The sequence below is a fragment of the Myodes glareolus genome, chromosome 10 (assembly GCF_982192425.1).
Source record: "Myodes glareolus chromosome 10, mMyoGla1.1, whole genome shotgun sequence".
Lineage (NCBI taxonomy): Eukaryota > Metazoa > Chordata > Mammalia > Rodentia > Cricetidae > Myodes > Myodes glareolus.
Genome location: NC_142035.1, coordinates 52599609 through 52626374, shown reverse-complemented (window position 1 = coordinate 52626374; position 26766 = coordinate 52599609). Strand labels below are relative to the sequence as shown.

At 38.2% G+C, this 26766-nt stretch overlaps 1 protein-coding gene across 1 annotated transcript in view; it reads right to left on the bottom strand.

Moving 5' to 3' along the window:
* The window catches only part of Fam227b (family with sequence similarity 227 member B), a 166366-nt gene that overhangs the window by 119229 nt on the left and 20371 nt on the right, over window positions 1-26766 (bottom strand). Inside the window, 6 exon segments of the mRNA XM_048460034.3 lie at window positions 4293-4419; window positions 8298-8399; window positions 14728-14826; window positions 24037-24141; window positions 24605-24640; window positions 25539-25606. Coding sequence (XP_048315991.3) covers window positions 4293-4419; window positions 8298-8399; window positions 14728-14826; window positions 24037-24141; window positions 24605-24640; window positions 25539-25606 — 537 coding nt within the window.

The following is a 26766-nucleotide window of genomic DNA, read 5'->3' as shown; positions in this document are numbered from 1 at the left end:
CCCACCCACTTAAGACTCTAGCTTGTGAAAATGACAGTCACTTGGGAGAACCCTAACTGAGAATGCAACCAAAGTTATTTTTGGCTCAGAAAATAACCAACTAGGAACGTGTTTTTCCAGTCACAAAAGCAGAGGGTGATGTAACCATGGCAGAAAGGAGTCACCCTACCTCCTGACTATCAGTAGCACTTGGAGTGGGTATCCACATGGGACTGATTCTATAGCAAGCAAGATACAAGAGTGAGCGGGCATGGCAACTTGTGTCGTCCCAGAAAGCTAATGAGGTCAGGCAATGTGTGGCAGGGTTGGATTCCCTTGCAAGGAGATCCCAAGAGACGATCCCATGAAATTGTGAAGGTGAGGCCGAAGCTGTGGCAGAGACATCAGAGTGCTAGAAATGTTAGGTGTCTGCTTAGGAGAGCTACACGCATGGAGGGGAGTCAACCCAAAAGAGGGGCCGCATGCACCACAGATAACATAGTTGGAGGAGTGGGGCTATCTAAGGTCCCTGGAGGACAGATAATGCAGGTACAGAAGTGCAGGATTTGCTATTTTCCCAGGCTACCTTTAGGAGCACTTCGGTGTGGTCATTCCTCACTAGGCCATCACTCTTCCTTTGTGGAATGGGATGTTTGTCCCATTGGATGATGGACATATAGAACTTGTTTTATTTTATAAGGGCTTACATCTTAGAAGAAATTTCTGAACTGTGGACTTTGGAGAATTCTGGAAGTGTATGACTAGGGCAACCTCTGCGGTTGAACTGAATGCATTATTGCATTAGGAGAGAGTCATGATCCTACAGAGGATAGGAAAAGAATTTCATGGCATGGATATACACTATCCTCTCAGGATGATGTCTTTGAACACTCGGTCCCCAACTGGTGGCACTATCTTAGGAGGCTGGAGAACCTTTAGGAGATGAGGCCTGGCTGGAGGAATTAAGTGACTGGAGAGATGCTTAGCTCTGGCCTATGTCTTTCCTAGCTTTCTGTCTTTTCACTATGATGACTAGGCACAAGCTTCTTCACCAAGGCCAGCGCCTCAGCCACCGTATCTTCTTCACTGTGAAACCACATGCTAAAATAAACCCTTATTTCCCTAAGTTGTTCATTGTCAGGTATTTGGTCCTTGTGATGAACACACTGTGCTTGCATTTCTGCAGGTGCAAGTCCTTAAAGCATCTATCACAGCCAGGTCTGGTGGTGATGAAGGCCCTCAGTGCTGCTTGTCTGTAAAAGGCCATTTCTCCTTCATTATCACAGGAGTGCTTTGCGAGGTGAAGTCTTGGCTGACATTTTTTCATCACTTGAACTATATTGCCCTTTTCTTAGCCCTTTCTTAGAATTCTTTTGAGAAGTCCCCACAGTCCGATGGGATTTCCCTGTGTTTGAGCCAGTGTTTCGCTCTCGATGCTTTACTGGGTTGGATGATTGCTCAGAGGGCCTCTGAGAGTCACAGACACAGGTAGAGGTGCATCTCATGAATTGGGATGTCTTCAGCAGCCATTTCATTGAATTTTTTCCCTGCATCTGTCTTCACAAGCTGACACTTGGTAACACAGATAATGTAGAAATTTGTTCATTAAATGTATCTTATGAGTCCCATAGGCTTTTTCATGTCATTCTTTTGTCTTTGTTTTTCTCTGTTTAATTTAAAAGGGCCTGTTTCCAAGTTCACAGATTCATTTTCTGCTTTATGTAATCCTCCAGTGAAGTTCTCTAATTAAAAGTTTTCAGTTCTAAGTTTTGGTCCTTTTAAAAGTCACGTCTATGTATCTGTTGGCTCTGCGTAGCTCATATGTCATTCTCTGCTCTCACTGAATCCTCTCCCCATACTCTCTCGAGTCTCAGTGGAGTTCTGTAAGATGATCATTTTTACTTTGTTTTCTAGAAATATCTAACTTCAGCTTTTCTGGATTTGGTTGCTAGAGAATCATTCTGTTCCTTTGGTGATGTCATTTTTCTGTCCTGTTCTGCACATCTTCAGTCTGTCCACTGATGCCTCTTCATCTGGTAGAGCAGCAGTGTTGCTACTCACTGGGGATGTGGACTGCTTGGCAGACTTTGAAGGCATCACTCTTGCTCCAAAGGGGTGGGGAACTGTGAGTCTTTCACCCGGAGAGTGGGTGGCACAGTTTATAGGTCAGTCATGATACTGGCTGACCTGGGACTCAGAAATTGTATCTTCTCTTGTTAGCCAACATTCTTGAGAGGTTGTTAACACTTTAGCACAGATGCCAGGAGGCACTACTGCATTGGTGGCTAATTCTCTGGGTCCCTAGAAGACTGAATACGAGGTCAGCTCAGGTTCTCAGAGGCTGTGGGCACTAGTGACTGGCGAGTCTGGATGACTCTGTAGCAGGCCCAGGGTTAGGCTCTAGCGGGACTTACTGCACAGGTCTAGCATGCCACAGTGACGGAAAAGCCTGGGGATGTAGAGATGCAGTGGCTATCTATCCCTAGAGGACCATGTACTATAGCATTTGCTCGGGGTCAATGTGACACAGAATAGTAACAGTTCAGGGAATTGAGATCCCAGAGGGGGTAGGAGCAGTAACCTTGGTACAACTTTGGTAATAGTGTATGATTCAGGGTGACTTGTGGAACACAACAGAGACAAGGTCTGGAGTGCACAGCTGTGAAGAATTACACACTTAAGATCCAGTTCATGGGTGCTCCTATTGTGTCACTGTCTTTCAGGAATTTTTCCCAGGATCTGCATTCCAGAGTACAGACATATGCAGGTTCCTTGCTTCTATGAAATCTGAATTGCAGATGCATTTGCTATTAGCCGTGACTCTTGTACTCACAGCATCAACTAGCTCGGGATGTGTAGGGTAACAGTGGCTCGAAGGTCCAGTGTGAAGGCTAGTTCTCTACCATTGTGTCTGACATGTGTGGATTGTGTGGAAGTACACTCTTGACACAGCCAGGATGTAGGTGTGCACATGGAGGCAGCATCTCAGTTTCTAGAGTATGTATGGGTTAGGGGAGGCGGTGGTCCTGAGGCAGCATCTCAGTTTCTAGGGTCTGTATGGGTTTGGGGGAGGCAGTGGTCCTGAGGCAGCATCTCAGTTTCTAGGGTATGTATGAGTTGGGGAGGTGGTGGTCCTGAGGCAGCACAATAGTAACTCTAGAAATGGCAGCTGAGCACAAGTCTCTCTAAAATCCTCAACAGCAACATGTGCCTCAGTGGCAAGAGTCACCACTGGGTCTGTGAAGAGGCTCCTGAGGTCTTTGTTGGTGAGTTCTCAGGGCGCACTGAATATGCACTGCCACTACTGAGGTGCTCGGTAGTAGAGGCTGCTAGAGTTCATCGCAAATCAGGCCACTGGGGACCGCAGGAGTACTTGCCACCTCCTGATTCTGATGTTTTCTACTTCTCTCATTGGTTCTTAGTTCTCTATATGTTTTACGTATGCCGACCTCTCCATGTGCTGCTGCTTCCTCCTCCTCCTCTTCCTCCTCCTCTCTACCTTTTACTGCAGGTTCTAATGGAACTCCCGAGTCTTCCCTCAGGCTACTTTTGTTCATGGATAGATAACTGAGCTATTTTGTGTTGTTGAAGACAAGAGTATTTCCTTCCCTCCAACATCGCTTACATCCTTCCTTTCTCCATCTTCTCAAGAGAGCACTCATCCTATTGGTTTAGGGACCGCCTACATGACCAAACATGTTAAACCTTAATTTCTTCTTTAAAAGACCTATTTTCAAATACAGTCAAATTAATAGATATTACAAGGTTAGGGATTCAACATTCAAATTTGGGTATTGACACAATATGAAGGATAACTTCTGCTCTTCATAGCAGCTTAATGTATTTATCTTGGTATGCAGACTACACAGCAAACACACACACACACACACACACACACACACACACACACACGCACCAATGTCAGTTTTGAAGAAATTCTGTTTTCTATAATAATTTCACCACTTAAAAATTACCTGGCTTGCCAAGTGGTGGCACACGCCTTTAATCCCAGCACTCAGGAGGCTGGGGCAGACAGATCTCTGTGAGTTCGAGGCCAGCCTGGTCTACAGAGTGAGTTCCTGGACTGCCCAGGCTAGGTAGAGACTCTATCCCAAACAAACAAAAGATTTGGCTTTATTATAATGCTAATAAGTAATTAACTTTGATAATGAAGATTTCAGAGTAATGATCACTTTAAAGCAGACATTGGTATGACCTGTTTTATAAGTCACTGATGTTTTGATTGGAGCAGAATACTTCAATCTTAAAATATTTAGAACCAAATAATCAATGCTTAAATGACATACTCATACCTGACAACCAAAGAAAAATGGTGTTTCCTAGCTCTTCTTTAAACTCACTATTGAAGAGGTTACTGGACTCTGGAAATGACTCCTGGAATGCAGCGTAGACAGCCTGTGCCAAACAATCCGGGTACACCTGCCGGAAAGCAGTCATTTTAGATGACTTTTATATTTTATGTATAATAATAATAATAGCAAAGAAATGATTAGTTTGTGGAATGCGTGTGTTTTCTTTTAGCTTTTTTTTTGATAACTCTAATTGAGGGACACAAGCCAAAAAAAAAAAAAAGCTAAAAAATGAGTCTACCTAGTTGTGCTTTCTAGTACTCCTGATAAAGGACAGGGCTAAAAAGGCAGAGTTTGACTCGCTATTTCTTTTGTTAAATGTAAATTTCAACATTTTCCTAGATTTTCACCAGAGTACTGTATTTGCATAGTTTCCATGCTTTCTTCTTCTCCTCCAGCTCCTCCTGTGTCCCTTCCCACTCCCCCTCAAACACATATATGACCTCTGCAGTCACTTCAGTGCCTTTCTTATACGCATGTGTTCAGGATTGGATAACCTACTAGGGGCCTCATCTTGAAGAAAACTGGCCTTGCATCTCTCAGCAGCCCTTGACTGCTTGTAGCTCTTGAGCTGGGGGTAAAGTCTTGCAAAAATTTCCCTGTCCACACTGGCATGTCTACTTATACTCTTAATATGCAGGCCATGTTTAGGAAATCATATTCTTTCCCCTTCCCTGTCATGTCAGAGGACACTGTCTCATAGCAGGTATCCTGGTGCTCTGCTTTTACAATCTCCTGGGTATAGGGGTTACATTGCAGATGTACCAATTAGGAGTAGATGCCACATGGTCACTTATCCTCTGGTTTTGATCAGTTTTATATCTCTGTGATGGTCTCTGCTTGCTGCTAAAAGAAACCAATTTAACAAGCAGTGAGAGCTACACTTCTCTGTGGGTATAATGTATATATAGAATACAGTTAGAAATTATATTGACTTAGGAAGATGGCAGCAGTAGGGTCAGGGTTTATGACCACTACAGTCATGGGTGATTGGCTTGATTAGCTATTGATTTCATTTAACTTGGTATGGTTATCGTCTGAAAAATAATCTAGATAGTGACCACAATGAAAAGTATATTTTAAGATATTTGTTACTTGTTCATGTTAGTTTATATGTTATAACCAGTATTAATTATTAAAACTAAAATGAGATAGCAACAAAATTACAGCACTACCAATATCCCATAGTCACAGGAAGGTCTCCATTTTCCTCTGGTCTCACTCCCAGCAGCACTCTGGGTTCTTATGTTCTGGAAGAATTCAGAAGGGACATGGCAACAAACCAGCCAAGAGTTTAATTGGAGCAAACTAGGAACCAGAGTATGCTCTTCAGGAAAAGAGCAGGCTATACTGAGCCCAGCAGTTCACCTGGTCCTCGCAGGTACAGGACATGTAGCTCTCCTCTCCTGGGTATTCCTTCCCTTTATTCTTTCCCTGTGCCTTCTCTTGCATTTCTAGGGAAGGGCTATGCTTTGCTTGAAATCCCATTTTACCCAGAATGAAGTCTGTTCTACGTGTCTTAGAATATGTAAGAATATCTGATTAGAGACATACTACTGTGTTCGTGGGCAAAAGCCTGGCAACCTCAATTTGATCCTTGGAACTCCTGGTAGGAGGGGGAACTGGTTTCCGAAAGATATTCTCTCGCTTCTCCACGCCCCATGTGTATCCACACCCTTACACACAACATGTGGAAACAAGCCAGTAAGAATAAACACATTTTTTAAAAGATGCAAGAATATAACAGAGGCTTAGGCACCCTTGAAGTTGAAAGGTTTCTCAGGAGGAAGTGTAACAGCAATCTGCTCACTCTTTCCTGGAGGGAATGTCTTAAAGTTGATTTGGTCTGACCTAGCTAGCACGGAGCATTATTAGCTATTGTACCCTTTTCCTGCAGCTGGGGTTCTGAGCTGGGCCATCTGAAGAGAATACCACGGTTTTATACCTTGTCAACCAGCACTGCTCCCTCTACGTCCTATTTCAGATGGTCCATTGGCCAGCCCCTCTCAAGCCATGCTTGACAGCCCAGCTTTCAGATACTCCAGCTATTACATTTTTCTTGAGGGGTAAACACTGAGAGAGATCATATTTTTATATTAAAGATACATGATATCTCTATTGTGGTTCTCTGAATTCAGATAAATATTGACCCCCATTTGATTAAAGTTTTAGCATTAGAGAAGTCCGTAATGGTCATTGTAGCGCACCAACTAATGAACCCCAAACTACACATGTTCTCTTCCTCGTCCCTGTAGATGTCAGTTAGGACGCAGGAAGCTGAAGTCATGGGGCAGATTAGAGTACTCTAGATTATCTTGGAGAGTCCAACAGTAGTTTCACCTATCATTGTGAGGGAACCTGAGCGGACTGACTCCAGAAGAGAAGGCAATGTGACAGCAGAAGGGAGAGAGCAGTGACGGCACCAGGGGTCAAAGAAAGTTGTCAGGTCCTGACGCCAGGGACGAAAGACATAGAAGATGAGCCCCTCCTGGGGTGTCTAAAGAACACAGCATTGGTGATACCTTCATTTCAGATTTATATTCTATTCATCGGGGATTGCTGGCCTCTATAACTAAGAAAACGAATTTTTTATTGCTTTAAAAATTAAGTTTATCATAATTTGTAACAGCTCGTAGGAAACAGGGTTATGTTAATCAAACAGAGCTCAAATTTGCTGGATTCCAGTCTTTTTAGGGCATCTGTGACTGGGGTGATGGCGGCAGGAAGGAGGATGTGTGAGGAAATGGATTTTGTGATATATTGGTGTATCTAATTTTATTAAGTGAGTTCTGAATATCTTCATTACCCAAATGGTCACAGATTATCAGTGGCACAGAAGTTCTATTAATAGTTAAAATTAAAATGTTAAACAAGTTGTCTAAGAGGGACTTCTTAAGTGTGTGTGTGTGTGTGTGTGTGTGTCTGTGTATACATGTGTGATTGAGCCACCTACTGGTGATTACAAAAAGACTGTTTTAGTTTCTTTTTCGTGTGTCTGTGATAAAACAGCTTGAAGGAGAGTGAGCTTATTCCCGCCCATAGTTCCAGGGTGCAGTCTATTATTACAGCAGGGAAGCCGTGGCAGCAGGAGCTTGAGGGAACTGGCCACATGGCACCCACAGGAAGCGAGGGAAATGCTGCTCGTGTTCAGCTTGCTTTCCCCATTCTATGGACTCCAGGACAGCAGCTAATGCGATGGTGCTGCCCATAGCGGACAAGTCTTTCAGACCCAATTCCCAGTCCACTACAGTTTTCCTGACCACACTTTATGGAAGTGTAAGATAAACCAAGATTGAATGCAAGTATCTGATAAATCCTTACATTTAGAATTATTTATACTTTCATTAATGATATTTTATGTTGTCAAGCAATGTGAAAACATTTATATCCAAAATGTTTTACACTTCTGATTTACAGATTGCTAAAGCAACAGATACTTGAATATTGCTTGTGTTTGGAAGTACTATTAATATTTAAAAACATTCAAAGAATTCCATATATTTTCTCACTTTACCAAAATATTATTTTGATTAACCTTACTTATTAATTAAGTACCAGAAATGAAAATAAATATTTAGTTCATAGCTTATTCAGTAAGTATAATATAAACTAGCCAGTTTCACTTAAATGGATTAAAAGATTTATTATAGAGTAAAAGAAAATGATATTTTTATAGGTAAATAGAACAAAAGCAAGAATATATCTACATAGCAGTCACCAGTTTCCAACCCGCATGACTGTAGAACTACAGTGACTCTAAGACTGTGAGTCCAGAGAACACAATATTCTGGGTAGTGGTCATGGTGGTAAAACAGAACTTTAAAATATTTCTATTATTTACATCAGAGAATTTTTGGTTGAAAGGTAAATAAAACATATATTTAAATGAAACACATTTTTCATACACTATGAAGATAATTATTACAACTGTTAAGCTTTTACATGTACCTGAAAGAATGCATCCTTTTTCCTGTGAGGTATTCTCATGAAAAGTGTTACATAACTTTCGGAGATTCTGTCAAACAAGCAATCTTGATCTCTTCTGTCAGGCTTAAAGGAGATGCATGTATGCAATTAGGGTCAACATTACAATTTATATTAGGAAATTCTGTGTACAATACTATTACATGTAATAAGTATACATATATATACATATATCTGTATATATGTTATTTAAGAACATAGTCTTTTATTAAAGGGTAGTTCGACCAGAATAATGGAAGAGCCATTGGTTTTGGCATCGCAGTGGAGTTTGAATGGTAGCTCTGTCATTTCTTAGCTGCACTACTAGATGACAGTCATACATACATAATACATATATACATACACACATATGTAATATCTTAAAAGAGTAGTAAAAGTACACAGTTTACATAATTTTGCATTTCAAACACTTGGCACAGGGTCTAGAACACAGGAAGCATCTGTGGATGAGTGAAGGTTCTTGGTCAATAGTTATACTGGAGAGAATCAATGACTCAGTTGCTTTCCATAGCAATTTGAACTCTTTCCTTATTAGCAGCAACCAAAGCAAAATTAAGGTGATTCAGTAACAGAGACATCACAGTAAAATTTCAATGTAGCACCCTAACTTCTTGCTCTATTAAGTAATGAGAGTAATTAGAATCTAAATCATTGTGCAAGGAAGATGAGTTAGAGAGTTCAAACTCACAACACAAGCTGTAAAAGCACAAATGTAAAATATAAAACGCCAAACTGTCAATTTTAGTGGTAAGAAAATAAAATGAACATGGATTTATGATACATAAGATCTTAAGCCTACACTGAATTTCCAGATCATCTGCCTTAAAGCCTTCTAGTTCAGTGGTGCATAAGTGCTTAGAAAAATGAGTGACTCATTCAAGTGACCAAGAACCAGAGTGGATTCCTGGTTTCTTAACTTCTCATGCTTGTTAAATAACTTTATAAAAGGAGGTCACACCAATGAGAATACTGATAATGATAATATTTCCTGATGACTCATGAAAATGGCGTGGTTTCTGAGATATAGTTATTAAAGAATTAAATAAGAATACATATACATAATTTATTCAAGAAAGTTACCTTGTTTTTGAAGAACAGAAATTTACATAAGACATAAACAAAGATATGCTTTGGTTAATATTATTCAGTCTAATATCTTCACAGATGATTATTAGCAAATGGTTGTTTCATTTTTGCATATGTTTTATGCATGGTTGTTAAGAAAATGTAGATTGCTGTTAGTCATTTCGGTAATCACCATATCCAGCAGATCAAGTTATTCAACTTATACTAAATTATTTTTGCCTTCCAGTGGTAAATCCTATGGGCAATGGCATATAATCCTTGCAATATGCTGCTAAAATTGACTTGAAAGTGAATTTTGATGATTTTTGCATTCATATTTATTGTAAGAGATTAATATTAATCTATAGTATTTTGCTTTTGTAATGCCTTTGTCTAGGTTTGGTGTGATAGTAACACTTTCTCAAGCTAGACTTTCCTCTTCACTCTTGCATATTTTAGAAGAGGTGTAATATTGGTGTACATTCTTTTTAAATTATTGGTGGAATTTACCAGTGAAACTGGTTATCTGGGTCAGCACTTTTTGTTGTTGGGAAGTTTCAATTACTGATTCAACCTCCTTAGTAACTGTAATCTATCTTAATTATCTTTTTCTTTATGAATCAGTCTTGTCAGATCGCATGACTTTAGGAATTTTTCTAAGTGCTGTTCAGATCGTCCAGTCTGCTGACATATCATTTTACAGTGCCATGGTGGTTACTCTTCATCGTCAGCTTCATATGATCACGTACGAGATCAGCCCGGCATACCTCTAACCTGGTGCAGTGTTTCTAGAGAGGATTCACTGAGAGGAAATACCATTCTAAATGTGGGAAGCACCACCCTATGTGCTGGAGTCCAGAGGGGGCAAAGGGGACAAAGGGGACAAGGGAGGAAGCTGTTGAGCTTCAGCATCCTTCTCAACACTTCTCCATCAGGATGAGACCTGATCTGTCATGCCTTCTTTGCTATGATGGACTCAATATTCAGGAAAAAAATGAGAAAAATAAACTCTTTGTTTCAAGGTACGCATGTCAGATAGTTTGGTTAGAGTGATAAAAAGCTAATAATGCAATTATGTGTAAAATGGTGGTGGTATCTCTACTTTTACTTCTGATTTTCATAAGTTCTGAAATATTTTTGTTTCATTTTTTTCTCAAGGTGTTTTCTAATTTCTGTCTTATTTTGTTGACCCACTAGTTGTTCAAGAATCACAGAAAACCATATATTAACAATCAGGAGTGACAAATTATATACCCACTTGGAAAATAATTTGACATTATTTTGCTAAGCTCAAAATTTTTCTGCTCAGCAACCCAGTCTTTTGTTCAATTCCATGTCTTGAAATACTTTCAGTATGAGCTGAGCATCTTTGCTAGGCTGCAGCATGCAGAACTACACTCAGGAGGCAGGCCTCTGTGCTGACCACCAGGGAATGGGCTCAATAAGGTAATAAACTGCCTTTAGATGTTCCCTCTGCCACATTTACTCCAAGAACAATATAGCCTTCAAAATCCTCATGTTGACTTGTTTGGATAATTTTTCAAAGAAGCATCCGGTTCGTTGACTTTTCTCTATTTTTTGTTTTCTTTTACTTGTACTGGCTTTCACTCTGACCACTGCTGTTTTCTTTAGATGCTATTGTTTTTTTTCTTTAAATATTGCCTCATTTACATCCCACAAAACTTTAGTTCATATTTCCATTTTCACTTGGTTCAAACAATTTTCAATTTCTCTAGTCCATTCTGATTTCATCTACAGCTATTGAGAAGTATATTATTTACCTTTTAATTTTTTGGAAGATTTTTCCATATAGCTCATCATTTTATGTGAAAACATGTTTTCCACGGCTTTGATTATTATAACTTAATCAGAATATTTTCCTAGTTCAGCACAGTTTATCTTGGTAAATGTGTTGTTGAGAAAAAGTAGTCAGCCACTGATGGGGTAGAGCAACAGGAGGCACTGGGATCAGGGCAAACCCTCATGAATGAGATGCCATTGCCAAGAGAGCAGGCACACCTCCTCTCTTGTACTTCTTTACTCTCCATTCTGCTGTCTCTTTTTTTCCATTCCACCTTCTCCCATGGGGTAACTCAGAAAGAGGCCCTCTGGACCTCTTTAAGGCCTGTATCTCTAAAGAAAACAGATACTGTTCCATCCCCATCATCCATCAATTGCCAAGACTTCTTCGGTTGGGGGTGGGACATTGTAAGCCTTTGTCCATTTTTGCAGGATTTTAATTACCTTGATCTCATATGGATCTTGTGCAAGCAGTCACAATTAGTCCTAGGCTAATACTTCCCAGCTTCCTAACTGAGTTAGTAAATTTCTGCTCATTGCAAATTGTCTATTTTGTGGCACTCAATCCTCGCAACACAAAATGTATGAAGGCAGGAGAGATACTTCATAAATGCCAGATCATTTTTTGCCAGTGTTGTTCAAGTCTTCCATATCAGTTCTCACTTTCAACATATATCACAAAATACTGGCAGTGAGGCAGTAAAATCTTCAACTATACTGACGTAAAAGGCTGTGTCTTCTTGAAGTGTTAATGAGTCTTCTATTGTACATGTGGTGAAGAGTTCTATTATTGAATAAAATTTAGGATTCTTATGTCTCATTGATCAACTAACCATTTGTTCCTAGTAACATTACTTCTTTGAAATCTACTTTGTATGATTGACTTAAAGATCAACACTTTAAAGATTACACGCCATTTTTGTCGTTGAGTAAGAATGATGCACTGTCTGGCTTCAAAAATGTTTTTAAAAATCTGTGGCTTGAGGATTTCTTATATGCGTATAATGTGTTTTGATCAAAACGGCTCCTCCTACACTCCCCTTCAACTCTTCCATATTGCCCACACTACTACTTTATCCTTATAATTTCATGTTTTAAATCCACCAAGTCATTAATGCTTGCTTGCCAGTGTGTGCATCTGGTCATTCACCGGACCATGGGTGGCCTCTGCAGGGTCCACACCCATGAAGAAAACCCACAGCCTCTCTCTTCCACCATCTGTCAGTTGTTAGTAGCCTTTTAGCCATGCTGGGCCTTTGTAAGCCTCTTGCCCATCCATGCTGGATTTTGTCTAGCTTGATTGTGTGTGTGTGTAGTTAGACTTCTATGAGTCCATATGTGCAATGGACCTGTGTGTCCGGAAAATGCTGTTTCATGGTAGTCATCCACTACCTCTGGTTCTAGCAATCTTTTCACAGTCTCTTGTATGGTATCATTGAGCCTTGGTGGAAGGTGAATGCTACAGATGTCCCGTTTAGGGTTGATTCTCCGCACATGACCAACTGTCAGTCTCTATTAATCATCACTCTCTTGGTTACTTTTCTACTGCTGTATTAAGACACCATGATCAAACATCTTATAAAAGAAACTTCAATTTGGGGCTTATGGTACGGGGGCTAGAGTCCATGCTCATCACAGTAGGGAGCATGGCCGCAGGCAGTAGCTGAGAGCTCACATATTGAGACACAAGCACAGGAAGAGAGAAACACTGGGAACAGCACCAGTCTTCTGAAATCTCAAAACACATCCCTAGGGTTACACCTCCTCCAGCAAGGTCACACTTTCTAGTTCTTCCCAAGAAGTTTAACCATCTGGGGAGCATAAGAGCCTATGTGGCCATTCTCACTCAAACTACCGGAGTCACCCCCTGCAAAAAAGAAGCTTCTCTGATGAAGGTTGAAAGCTTCATTAGCCTATGGGTACAGTTTGGTATTGTGACTACTCAGCAGACTCACGGTGTTAGGTTCTTTCCTAGGGACTACGGCTTCCCCAGGCAGGGTACTTGGCCTAATTAATGGTACCAGGCATGACTTCCATTTGATGGAATGGGCTGATTTTCTTCCATCATTTTGTTGGATATGCTTGCTGTGCCTTTGCTCTGGATTTCTTTTCCTTTATCGATACCTGTGATTCATACTCTTACTCCCTTTGTGTTTCAGAGTACTGAAGTTCATGGGTTTTTGGAAATATTTGTCATTTTCTTTGGATTGAGGGATCTAATTCCTATACCCTGTCTTCAAGCCCAGATATTCTCTCTTCTGCTTGATTCATACTTTTGGTAAGGTGTTTTTCTGAGCTTATTAGACTTAATAAATTTTTCATTTCAAGTTTCAATTTGTTTTTAGTTTTCTATCTCTTTATTTCATTCTATTTTCATTTCCTGCTTTATCTTAACTACTTTATTCAACTCTTTGCTTGTGTTTTCTACATCATCATTCTGGCATTTATTCACATGCTCCTTGAGCTCCTTGAACACATCTAACATTGCTATTTTGAGTTCATTATCTTGTGTGTCATCTACGTTGCTTTCCTCAGGGAACATTACTGTGGGGGGGGTACTAATTTTTTGAAGCGGCATTGTTTCGGCTTTTCATGTTGTCTATGCTGGAACTGTACAGACAGAGTACTGTCACTTACTGGCTGTATAGGTTGAATATCTGACCCACCTCTGTCGAGTAGCGTTTGGATTTCTATCTGTTGTTACCTAAACTGAGCTGATCTTTGAAATTGCTGGGTCATGCTTGAGGTTCGGTCTTGGGGACACAATGCTGATATGTAACTGGGGCTTCAGAAGTGGTCCAGGTCAGCCAGGGGCTTTTGTGAAACACATGCTGTGCACATGGCTTGGAGTCACAGGGCGGAGTTAGATGGGCATGGGCTGTGCACCTGTGTAGGGTGAGCAGGGTACTGTGTAGAGTTCTCTGATGTGAACTCTCGTCCTAGAAGTGGGGTAGTGCTGCTGGGGAAGGGCTTGCACTACCATGTGCACTCAGATGGCCGTGGTTTGGGAAGTCACAGAGTGGACCACATTCAATTTTTTTGCATCATTTGGGAAGCCAAAGTTTTAGGCGACTTTCGGGTATTTATTTTTACTGAAATTCTTTTGGTCGAACAGTGCCTCTGGCGCTACCCATTTCATTTTCTTCTCATTTTTGCCCAGATTCGAATTCTTACTTTTCTGAATCAACCAAACGCTCTCTGCCAGTCTCTCTTCTACATCGTCGGTGTTACTGATTTTCAATATACTTTCTGTTCATCTACCAGCATATAATAACATGCAAAGATATAACTTTATTATTTGCTACCATACTGGCTCTCTCTTATCTTTCCTGACAGACAAGAAATCCAGTTTGTTGAAATCCTTATTGGAATTTTAATTCCTCTGAAGGAAGAAAGTTTAAATGGGATTTTAGTCTGTGGAATGCTTAAAAATTTATCCATGTAAAAACTTTTGTACTAATATTACTTCTACTGAAAAAAAATCATGCTACAAATCAATGTTTTTACAGAATTTTAAAATATCATTTACCTTGAATTTATGGAGAAACCACCACCAAAAAGAGTCATGCAAAAGAGCAATGGAGCAGTCTGAGAGAAAATAGGTTTTCCAGACTTTAAATATCTTTTCCTATGGATAACAAATCAAAACATGTTACTAAATATATTTCCATAAATATGCTTTATACCGAATATGGTAACAGAACGTCCTGACAGATACTTACAATACTCATGAATGATATTAAGTGTCCTAGAAGTTACATTAAAAACCAAGAGTGAAATTAAGCTTGATGACATACCTTATTTAACCAAATATACTTAGAATGTTGTCCTATCAACACATACTGGATAAAGTATTAATAAAATATTTTGCTCTTTAGTGCTAAGGATTTGAAAATGATGGAACATATTTTGTACTTATAGTATATCTTGATTCAAACATTAAATTTTCATCAGAAAAATCTATAATAGTATTTCCAGATTTATAAATACATGTTTATATAAAATAGATTCATAAAATATGTATTTGTAATCTTATTACAAACAACTATTTTTAATATTTACATATTGGTTTTATATTTGTATGCATATACGTTAAAGGAAAGTGAATAAAAATTTTAAGTTATTAGTCATACTGGCCACAAGTTATATCAAAAACTACACATAGGAGAAGAACAGAGCCCCCTATTGCACCAAAGGCAGAGCTAACCACCTGAAGACCACCTCCTTACTTGCATGCTTCCCTAATAGATCAGATGTCACAACAGCCACCAGAAATCCAGGAGACAAAGACCAGAAAACCAAAGAGGAACCAGAAATCAAGGAAGAAAACACACATCCAACAAACACAAACTCAGAAATCAGAACCTAGACCTAATCATCCCAAACCCTGATGCCTAAACTCCAGTGTAAGAACACAATCAACAATAGCCAGGGCAATATAAGAAATAAAGAATTAAATAAATAAACAAATAAATTAATGGAATGAAGGAAGGAAGGAAGAAAAAAGGAATGAAGGAAGAAAGGAAGGAAGGAAAGAAAGAAAGAAAGAGAGAAGGAGAAGGAAAACACAAACTGAGGGAATTTAGAAAATGGAATACCTGGGTAAGCAAACAGGAACTACAGATGTAAGCATCACCAAACAGAACATGAAATGTACTTACTCATATGTGGACATTAGATGTAAAGCAAAAGATAACCAGAAAACAATCTGCAGCTCCAGAGAAGCTAGGTAACAAAGAGGACCCTGAGAGAGATGCATGGATCACCCTAGGAAGGGGAATTAGATGAGATCTCCTGGGTAAATTAGGGGTAAGGAGGGTGGTAAAGAGAGGGAAAGGGGATGAGAACATGAAGGAACTGGGTGATTGAGGAGGGTTGGGGTGGAAAGGAAGAGTAATGAAAGAGATATCTTGATAGAGAGAGCTACTATGGGGTTAGGGAGAAACCCAGTGGCAGATAAATTCCCAAGAATCCACAAGGATGACCCCAGATAAGACTCCTTAAAATAGTGGAGAGGGTACCCAAACTGGCCTTCCCCTGTAATCAGATTGGTAAATACCCCAACTATCATCATAGAATCTTCATTCAATGACTGAGGGAACCAGATGCAGAGATTCACAACCAAGCAACACACTGAGCTCCGGGAACCCAGTTTAAGAGAGAGAGGAGGGAATATATGAGCAAGGGAGGTCAAGATCATGATGGAGAAATCTACATGGAGAGCTGAACCAAGCTCATGGAAACTCATGAACTCTAGACCAACAGCTGTGGAGACTCCATGGGACCGAATCAGCCCTCTGTATGTGGGAGGCTGTGGTGAAGCTTGAACTATCTGAGGGGCCCCTAGCAGTAGGGCCAGGCAGAACAAGCTTGCTGAAACCTATTCTTTATGGTGGGATGCCATGCAGGGGGGAGGGGCTTGATCCTGTAATAACTTAATGTGCTAGACTTTGTTGGCTCCTCATGGGAGTTCTTACCCATTGGGAGGAAAGGATGGGGTAGGGACTGGGGAAGGAAAAGGAGGGTGGAAGGAGGAGTGGAAGGGAGAACTGTGGTTGGAATGTAAAATGAAATTAAAAATAAATCAATTAATTTAGAAAATAATCAGTTTTCTAAATATTCAGCTGAAAGTGGGCAAAGATATCTGCATATAATAAAAACAAACACCCATTATGAATCACAAACTGCATATATTTAAATAAAATACTTTATTAGCCTGAAAAAGAGATGGAGGAGAGAATCTCAGGTATTGAAGATATAATACAAGAAATAGATTCATCAGTCAAAGAAAATATTAAATCTAAAATGCTCCTAACACATAACATTCAGAAAATCTGGGATACCATGAAAGGACCAAACCTCAGAATAATAGGAATAGAAGAAGAAGAATCCCAGCTCAAAAACCCAGAAAATATATTTAACAAAATCATAAAAGGTTTCTTAACCTAAAGAAGGACATGCCTATAAAAGTACAAAAAACTTACAGAACACCAAACAGATTGGATCAGAAAAGAAAGTCCCCCATGCAATAATAATCAAAACACTAAACATACAGAACAGAGAAAGAATTTTAAAAGCTTCAAGGAAAAAAAGCCAAGTAAGATATAAAGGTAGACCTATCAGAATTACACCTGACTTCTCAATGGAGACTCTAATGGCCAGAAGAGGCTGGACAGACATCTGGCATACCTTGCACACTCTAAGAGATCATGGATGCCAGCCCAGACTACTATACCCAGCAAATCTTCAATCACTATAGATGGATAAAGCAAGGTATTTTATGACAAAATCAAATTCAAACAATATCTATCCACAAATCTAGTGTTACAAAAGTACTAAAAGGAAAAATCCAAGCCAAGAAGTTAATCACACCCACAAAACAAGGCAATAAGCAATTTTATACCAGAAAACTCCAAAAACAGAAACACGCAGCAAGCACACACACACACACAAACACAATACCCCACCACCAACAACAATAAAATAACAGAAATTAACAATGATTGGTCATTGTAACTCTCAATACGATGGACTCAATTCTCCAATAAAAAGACATAAGCTAACAGAATGGATACAAAATAGAATCCATCCTGCTGCATATAAGAAACACACTTCAACCTCAAAGACAGACATTACCTCAGAGTAAAGGGTTGGGAAAAGATTTTCCAATCAAATGGACCTCAGATACAAGCAGGTGTAGTGATCCTAATAGCTAACAAAATAGACTTCAAACTAAAATCTATCAAAAGAAATGGATTAGGATACTTTATACTCATAGCAGCAACAATCCATCAAGATGAAGTCTCAATCCTGAACATCTATGCCCCAAATACAAGAGCACCCACATATATAAAAGAAACATTACTAAAGCTTAAATCACACATCAACAACCCCCCCCATACACACAAATAGTAAGAGACTTCCACACCTCTCTCTCCCCAGTGGGCAGGTCAACCAGACAGAAACCTAACAGAGAAATAAGAAAACTAACAGATATCATGACTCAAATGGAATTAACAGACATCTATAGGACATTCTACCCAACCACAAAAGAATATACCTTCTTCTTAGAACCTCATAGAATCTTTTCTAAAATCGATCACATACTTGGTAACAAAGCAAACCTCAACAGATACAAAAAAATTGGAGTAAATCCGTGTATATTATTGGATCACCATGGTTTAAAATTAGAATTCAACAGCAACACTAATTTCAAAAAGCCCACAAACACAAGAAAAATAGACTTCAAAGGGAAATTATTCAAAAGAGATTGAGAAGAACATTTCATATTCATCAAAGGAAAAATCCATCAAGAGGAAGTCTCAATACTGACCATTTATGCCACAAATAAAAGGACACCACATTTGTGGAAGAAATGTTAATAAAGCTGATGTCATACATCAAACCCTAAATATTAATAGTGGGAGACTTCAACACCCCACTCTCACCAATGGACAGGTCTGCCAGACAGAAACTTAACAGAGAAACAAGGGAACTAACAGATGTCATGACACAAATGGCTTTAATAGACATCTATAGAACATTTTACCCAAATACAAAGGAATATATTTTCTTTCAGCACCTCATAGAACCATCTTTAAAATTGACCACATACTTGGTTATAAAGCAAATCTCAACAGATACAAAGAAATCTGGAATAACCCATTGTATCTTATCGGACCACCATGGGTTAAAGTTAGAGTTGAACAACACAAACTACAGAAAGCACACAAACTCATGGAAATTGAAGAATTCTAAACTGAACCATCACTGTGTCAAGGAGGAAATAAAGAAAGAAATTAAAGAACTTCAGAATTCAATAAAAATGAATGCACAACATACCCCAACTTACGGGACATTAGGGAAACAGTGCTAAGAGGAAAGTTCATAGCACTGAGTGCCTACAGAAAGAATTTGGAGAAATCTCACACAAGAAACTTAACAGCAATCTGAAAGCTCTATAACAAAAAGAAGTAAACTCACCCAGGAGGAATAGAAGGTAGGAAATAATTAAACTCAGGGCTGAAATCAATAAAATTAAAACAAAGAATCAGTGAAACAAAGAGTTGGTTCTTTGAGAAAGATCAACACAATAGACAAACCCTTATCCAAATTAACCAAAAGGTAGAGAGAGAATATCCAAACTAACAAAATCAGAAACGAAAAGGGGAACATAGTAACAAACCCGGAGGAAAAAAGAGAATCAGAAAAAAGAGAAAAAAAAGAAAAGAAAAAAGAGAAAAAGGTCGTATTTCAAAAACCTGTACTTCATAAAATTGGAAAATCTAAAGAAATGAATAACTTTCTTGATAGGTACAGTATAACAAAATTAAATCAAGACCAGATAAACAATTTAAATAGAACTGTAACCCCTAAGAAAATAGAAACAATCATTAAAAGTCTCCCAAACAAAAATCACCCAGCAGCAGATGGTTTTAGTGGAGAATTCTATCTCAATTTCAAGGAAGAGCTAATATCAATACTCAAATCGTTCTGCACAGTAGAAACAAAAAGAATACTGCCAAATTCTTTTTATGAGGCCACAGTTACCTGATACCCAAACCAAAGAAAGACACAAAAAAGATAGAGAATTACAGACCAATTTACCTCATGAACATTGATGTAAGCATACTCAATAAAATACTGGCCAACTGAATCCAAGAACACATCAAAAAATCATCCATCATGATCAAGTAGGCTTCATCCCAGAGATGCAGCGCTGGTTCAACATACAAAAATTTGTCAATGTAATCCACGATATAAACAAATCAAAAGAAAAAACCACAGATCATCTCATTAGACGCTGAAAAAGCCTTTGACAAAATCCAACATCCCTAATGACAAAAGTCTGGAGAGAAAAGGGATACAGGAACAGGCCTAAGCACAATAAAGGCAAGATACAGCAAGCCTACAGCCAACAGCAAATAAACAGATAGAAACGCAAAGCAATTCCACTAAAATTAGGGACAAGCAAGGTTTTCCCATACTCTCCTTATCTACTCAATATAGTACTCAAAATTCTAGCTAGAGTAATAAGGCAACAAAAGGAAATCAAGGAGATATAAATTGGAAAGGAAGAAGTCAAACTTTCACTATTTGCAGATGGTATGATAGTATATATAAGCCACCCCAAAAATTCTACCAGGAACTCCTACAGCTAATAAACCCCTTCAGTAATGTAGCAGGATACAAGATAAACTCAAAAAATCAGTAGTACTCCTATATACAGATGATAAATGGGCTGAGAAAGAAATCAGAGGAACATCACCCTTTACAATAATCACAAATAATATATCTTGGGATAACTCCAAACAAAGAAGTGAAGGACCTGTATGACAAGAACTTTAAATATTTGAAGAAAGAAATTGAAGACATCAGAAAATAGAAAAATTCCCATGCTCTTGGATAGGTAGGATTAAAATAGTAAAAAATGGCAGATTTACCAAAAGCAATCTACAGATTCAAAGCAACAATGCAATCACCATCAAAATTCCAGAAAAATTCTTCACAGACCTCGAAAGAACATTACTCAACTTCACAGGAAAAAAACAAAAACCTCAAGGTAACCAAAACAATCCTGTACAATAAAAGAACTTATGGTGGTATCACCATCCATGACTTCAAGCTCTACTATAAAGCCATAGTAATAAAAACAGCTTTGTATTGGCATAAAAACAGACATGTGGATACATGTAATCAAATTGATGACCCTGACATAAATCCACACACCTATGACACCCGATTTTTCACAGAGTAGCCAAAAATAAACAATGGAAAAAAGAAAGCATCTTCAACAAATGGTGCTGGCATAACTAGATGGTGGCATGTAGAAGCATCCAAATAGATCTATATTTATCACCCTGCACAAAACCTAAGTCCAAGTGGATCAAAGACTTCAACATGAATCCAGTTACACTGAACCTGATAGAAGAGAAAGTGGGAAGTAGCCTTGAATGGATTGGCACAGAAGACTATTTCCTGAATATTACACCAGAAGCTCAGACACTGAGATGAACAATTAATAAGTAGGACCACCTGAAACAGAAAAGCTTCTGAAAGGCAAAGGACACTCAGTAAGACAAAACAGCAGCCTACAGAATGGGAAAAGATCTTCACCTACCCTACAACCGACAGTGAACTGATACCCAAAATAAATAAAGAACTCAAGAAACTAGACATTAAAATACCAAATAATCCCATTAAAAACGGGGTACACATTTTAAACAGAATTCTCAACAAAAGAATCTTGAATGGCTGAGATACACTTAACGAACTATTCAACATCCTTAGTCATCAGGGAAATAAAAATCAAAACAATATGACTAAGATCAAAAATGCTAATGGCAGCCTACGCTGGAGAGGATGTGGAGTAAAGGGAACACTCATTCACTGCTGGTGGGAGTGCAAACTTCTACAGCACTCTGGAAATCAGTATGGCAGTTTCTCAAAAAACTGGGAATCAGTATACCTCAAGATCGAGTGATACCACTCTTGAGCATATACCCAAAGGATACTCAATCATACCACAAGGTCACTTGTTCAACTGTGTTCATAGCAGCATTATTCATAATAGCCTGAACTTGGCAAGAACCTAGATGTCCTTCAACTGAAGAATGGATAAAAAAGGTGTTATATCTACAAAAGGAGTATTACTCAGTGGGGGAAAAAACCCAATGATATCATGAAATTTGCAGGCAAATGAATGGAAGTAGCAAAAGTCATGCTGAGTGAGGCACTCAGACACAGAAAGACAAACATAGAAAGCACTCACTCATAAGTGAATATTAGATGTAAAGCTAAGGATGACTAGGCTTACAGTCCTCTGCCCCCAAAGAAGCTAGGTAACAAGGAGGACCCTAAGATGCATGAATGGATCTTCCTTGGAAGGGGAAATAGTTGAGATGTGCCAGGTGGCCTGGGGGCAGGAGGATCGAGAGTAGGGGATGGGGGAAAGGAACATGAGGGACCAGGATGTCCAGGTTGGGGGTGGAACAGTGGGGGAGAGTTATGAAAGAAATATCTTGATAGAGGTTGCCAATATGGGGTTAGGGAGAAACCTGGTGCCAGAGCAATTCCCAGGAACCCAGAAGGATAACCCCAGCTAAGACTCCAAGCATTATTGGAGAGGGTGCCTGAACTGGCCGTCCCCTGTAATCAGATTGATGACCACCCTAATTGTCATCATAGAGCCTTAATCCAGTAACTGATGGAAGAAAATGCAGAGATCCACAGCCAAACACTGGGCTGAACTCAGGGGGACCAGTTAGAGGGAGGAGGGATTATATGAGCAATAGGAGTTAAGATCATGACAGGAAAACCCACAGAGATAGCTGACCTGAGCTTGTGGGAGCTCATGGACTCTGAACCCACGGTCAAGGAGCCGGCATGGCCCCGACCTAGGCCCTCTGCATCTGGGTGACAGTTCTGCAGCTTGCTCTTTACTAGGGCCCCTAGCATTAGGACTAGAAGCTATCCCTGATTCATGAGCTGGCTCTTTGGTGGGATACCTTGCCCAGTCTTGATGCAAGAGGAAGGGCTTGGTCCAGCCTCTAGTTGATATGCTATGCTTTGTTGACTCCCATGGGAGGCCTTACCCCTTCTGAACGGAGATGGAAGAAGAGTGGATGGGGCAGTGTAGAAGAGAGGTAGGGAAGGGAACAGGAGGAGAGAATGGAGGGAAAACTGTGGTTGGTATGTAAAATAAATAAATAAGTAATATTTTAAAACATGAAAACTAGAAATTGAATTTAAAAGGGGACAATGATCAGCTTTACCAATAACTACCCTGTTTATCCCATCGCTGATGATCACCAGACACATTCCTGTGTTTTCAGTTTTCTTCCTATCTATCTATCTATCTATCTATCTATCTATCTATCTATCTATCTATCTGTCTATCTATCTATCTATTTTGGTTTTTTGAGACAGGGTTTCTCTGTAGCTTTTGAGCCTGTCCTAGAACTCACTCTGTAGACCAGGCTGGCCTCAAACTCACAGAGATCTGCCTGTCTTTGCCTCCCAAGTGCTGGAATTAAAAGTGTGCTACACCACTGACTGGCTACTTTCAGTTTTTATCTTTGGTTATACTATAGGACACAACACAAAAGTATGCCAGGACACTTTTGGGCTTTAAAAGAATACATAAGTCATATATGGAAGGATTCTCAGAAGTTATTTAGAGTAAAAGCAGTTTGCTAAAGTGCATGGTTGATAAGAGTGGAAACATAGGAAGAAAACAATATTTCATAGTCACATTCCCAGGCAACAGACACTTGCATGAAGACTCTAGAGATGCTAACACATCAACTGCAGTGTTTGAATGAGATGGCCCCCATAGGTCCTTATGCTTGAATACATTGTCTGAAGTTGGTAGAACTGTTTGTGAAGGATCAAGAGGCATGGCCTTATTGGAGGAAAGTGTCATTGGGGATGGGTTTTGAGGTTCAAAAGTTTGGTCATTCCCAGTTAGCTCTCTCTGCCTTCTATTTGGGGATCAAACTGTGAACTTTCAGCTTTTCCGGCTGTCATGACCTTTGCTCTGCCATCATAGACTCCAACCTTCTGAAGCCATAAACCCAACTAAATACTTCCTTTTATAAGTAGTTTTGGTTATAGTATTTTGAGCGAGCAATAGAAAATTAACTAAAACACCAACACATTTTTTCCTAGTAAACAGAGTTAAACATCACTAGTATTTTTTTCAAAATTTAATGTTGGAAGTATCAAATTTGTTTAAAATCTTAAAAACAACTTCTCGTAGTTTTAAATAAAGGCTTGATTCATGAGATCACATTCTTAAGTTTTACTATAGAATAAAAATAAAATAATATTTATATACCTCAAAGTTATTGTTTCTTAAAATAAAAAGATAAATCTGTTTAGCATCCAAATGTCTGGGTAATTGCGCTAGTTCATTTTCTTTGAATCCTGAGAAGTTGCAACCCTAGAAAAAAATGGAAATGTTGTTTAACAAAAATTATTTCTCTTTTTAATATAGTTGTTTCATATTACTTCAGAAGACAAATATTTATCATTTAACAAATATAATTATGCTATTTTATGTTACTACATCAAAAATTATATATTTATCCTAGGAAAAATTTTCATCTATTTTGTTTCTGAGAAATTAAAAGCATTTGTATATTTGTAATACAAATTTTAAAACAAAATGGGATCATATTTTAGAACATATTTTGGCATATACTCAAAATATCAAATATTTTAAACAGGCCATGGATAAAGACACAAGAACAGGGTAGAACAGAAACTTTTCTAAGCCTGTTTTAAACTCTCTTTCTTGGAGTACAAATTTATAGTTATATCTACATCTATAGCATTATAAGCATTCTTGTGACCCTATATAATATGCCTGATACATAATCTGGCAGTATAGAAAATTGGAATACCTCTATATTCTTCTCTGTCTCCATTTCATCAGAAAGCTGGAAAATTTCAAAACAAAATATTTAAAATTCTAAATTAAAGGATTTTTACATTAAAACACTGATAAATGACCCCCCAAATATTTATATTTGACAATAATTAATAAAGTTTTGGCTCACATAATCACTTATTAAAGAACCAAATGAAGAGATATACACATATATGCATGCTGTAAATTATGCTCATTGTTAATAAAAACTGATTGGCCAATAGCAGGGCAAGAAGAGATTGGGTAAGACAGCCTGACACAGAGAGAATGATGAGAGACAAAAGGGTGGAGTCAAGAGAGTCACCAGAGAAGCCAGTCAATCACTGAGAAAGCAGGACATATTAAAAATCAGGTAATAAGCCATGAGCCATGTTGCAAAGTACAGATAAAAATATGGGTTAATTTCGATGTAAGAGTTAGCTCATAATAGGTCTGAGCCATTGGCTGGACATTTATAATTAACAGAAGTCTCTGTGCTTATTTGAGGATAGCTGCAGGACAGGAAAACTTCCGTACATGTACATATATATGCATGCTCATATATAATTACAGATCACACAATACACATTATTATATATTACATAAATCATGCGTATTATATAACATATATCTATTAAAATAAATCTAAAATAACTTATGGCATGATGATTTCAGGGCTATAATATTGAGCGTCAAAAAATAAATTCCTAAATCTTCAAGCAGAAATGTTGCTTAACAAAGACTGAAAGGATAGGTTTTTGTTTTTTGTTTTTTGTTTTTTGTTTTTTTTTGAGACAGGGTTTCTCTGTGGCTTTGGAGCCTGTCCTGGAACAGTTTTAAAGCATTATCAGTTCTTCTCTGTAGAACAACAGCATTTACATTTCCTATGAAAATACATTTTTGAGAGATGGTAAACACTAATATCATACCATTATCTTCCTCTGCCTACAGTGTTCTTTTAAGAAGGCCTTGTATCTTTCCAGATTTGGATGTGAACCTTTAAGAAAAAGGAATTGGCAACAATGAAAAAAATAAAAAACAGAAAAATTATAGATAACTTAAATTACATATAAAACTATTCAATGAAACTAATTAAAATTTTTGACAAGCACACACCCTTAGTAAATAGTGGAACTGTTGTTTATGTTCTAATTCCTTTTGTTTTCCCAAACCATCAAGCCCACCTACCATGGCTGTGGTAGTGTAGTAGCTAACATTTTACCTCAGCTGATATCTAACAAAGAAGTCAGGTTTTTTTAAAAAAATCATTCAGCTACATAGATTTGGCAGTTTCAAGATTACCTTAAATTCAACAAAATGCAGTACCATGGTAAATGGCCCAGTGAAAGATATGTGCAAAGTGACTTATACAATGTAAGATCTTAAACTACCTCTGATATTCTTACACTGAAAACAATGTGTATATATGTATGTGTGTGTATATATTTGCATACATATATACACACAAAAATATGTGTGTGTATATATGTATATATATATGTATACTTTTAAAGGAGGAAGTTATGAAAGGAGAATTTTCATATTCTCTCTGCTTACTCATAGATATTTTCTCTACAAAATAATATATGTATTTATATATCAAAGTTACATATATAATTTATATATGCATATGTAAGAGTTATGTAAATATAAATATATATTAATTAGATACATATATATCACACATATACATTCTATAAAATTAATGAATTTCTATAATCTAAAAATTCAAGATGAAAATTTTAAATTATGAATTTAAATATGAACTTAAACACATTTTGGATTTGAAAAATCTAAAGTCAAAGGATATTAAATATCTAATTAGCTATATAACTAATCAAATTTATATAATAAACAGAGCAGGTTTTATTAACATAGCCAGTATCCACATGTTCAAGCATTCTGTGTAACAAGTTGACTCATTAAGTCATGAATAAGACAGTGGACTGGGAATTTTGGCTTTAGCAGGTCCCCGAGTCAGCACAGGAGGGAGGCTTTGCCTCTAGCTGGACAACTTGTTGGTAATTATGTATGCCCTGGTCTTTGAGATCACTTGTCTTCCTACTGTCATCTACCCGAAATCTGGTCACCTCAGCCTTCCTCTTAATCGTCTCATGAATAAGTGCATGCTAACACTGAGAGAGAACGAAAGCTATC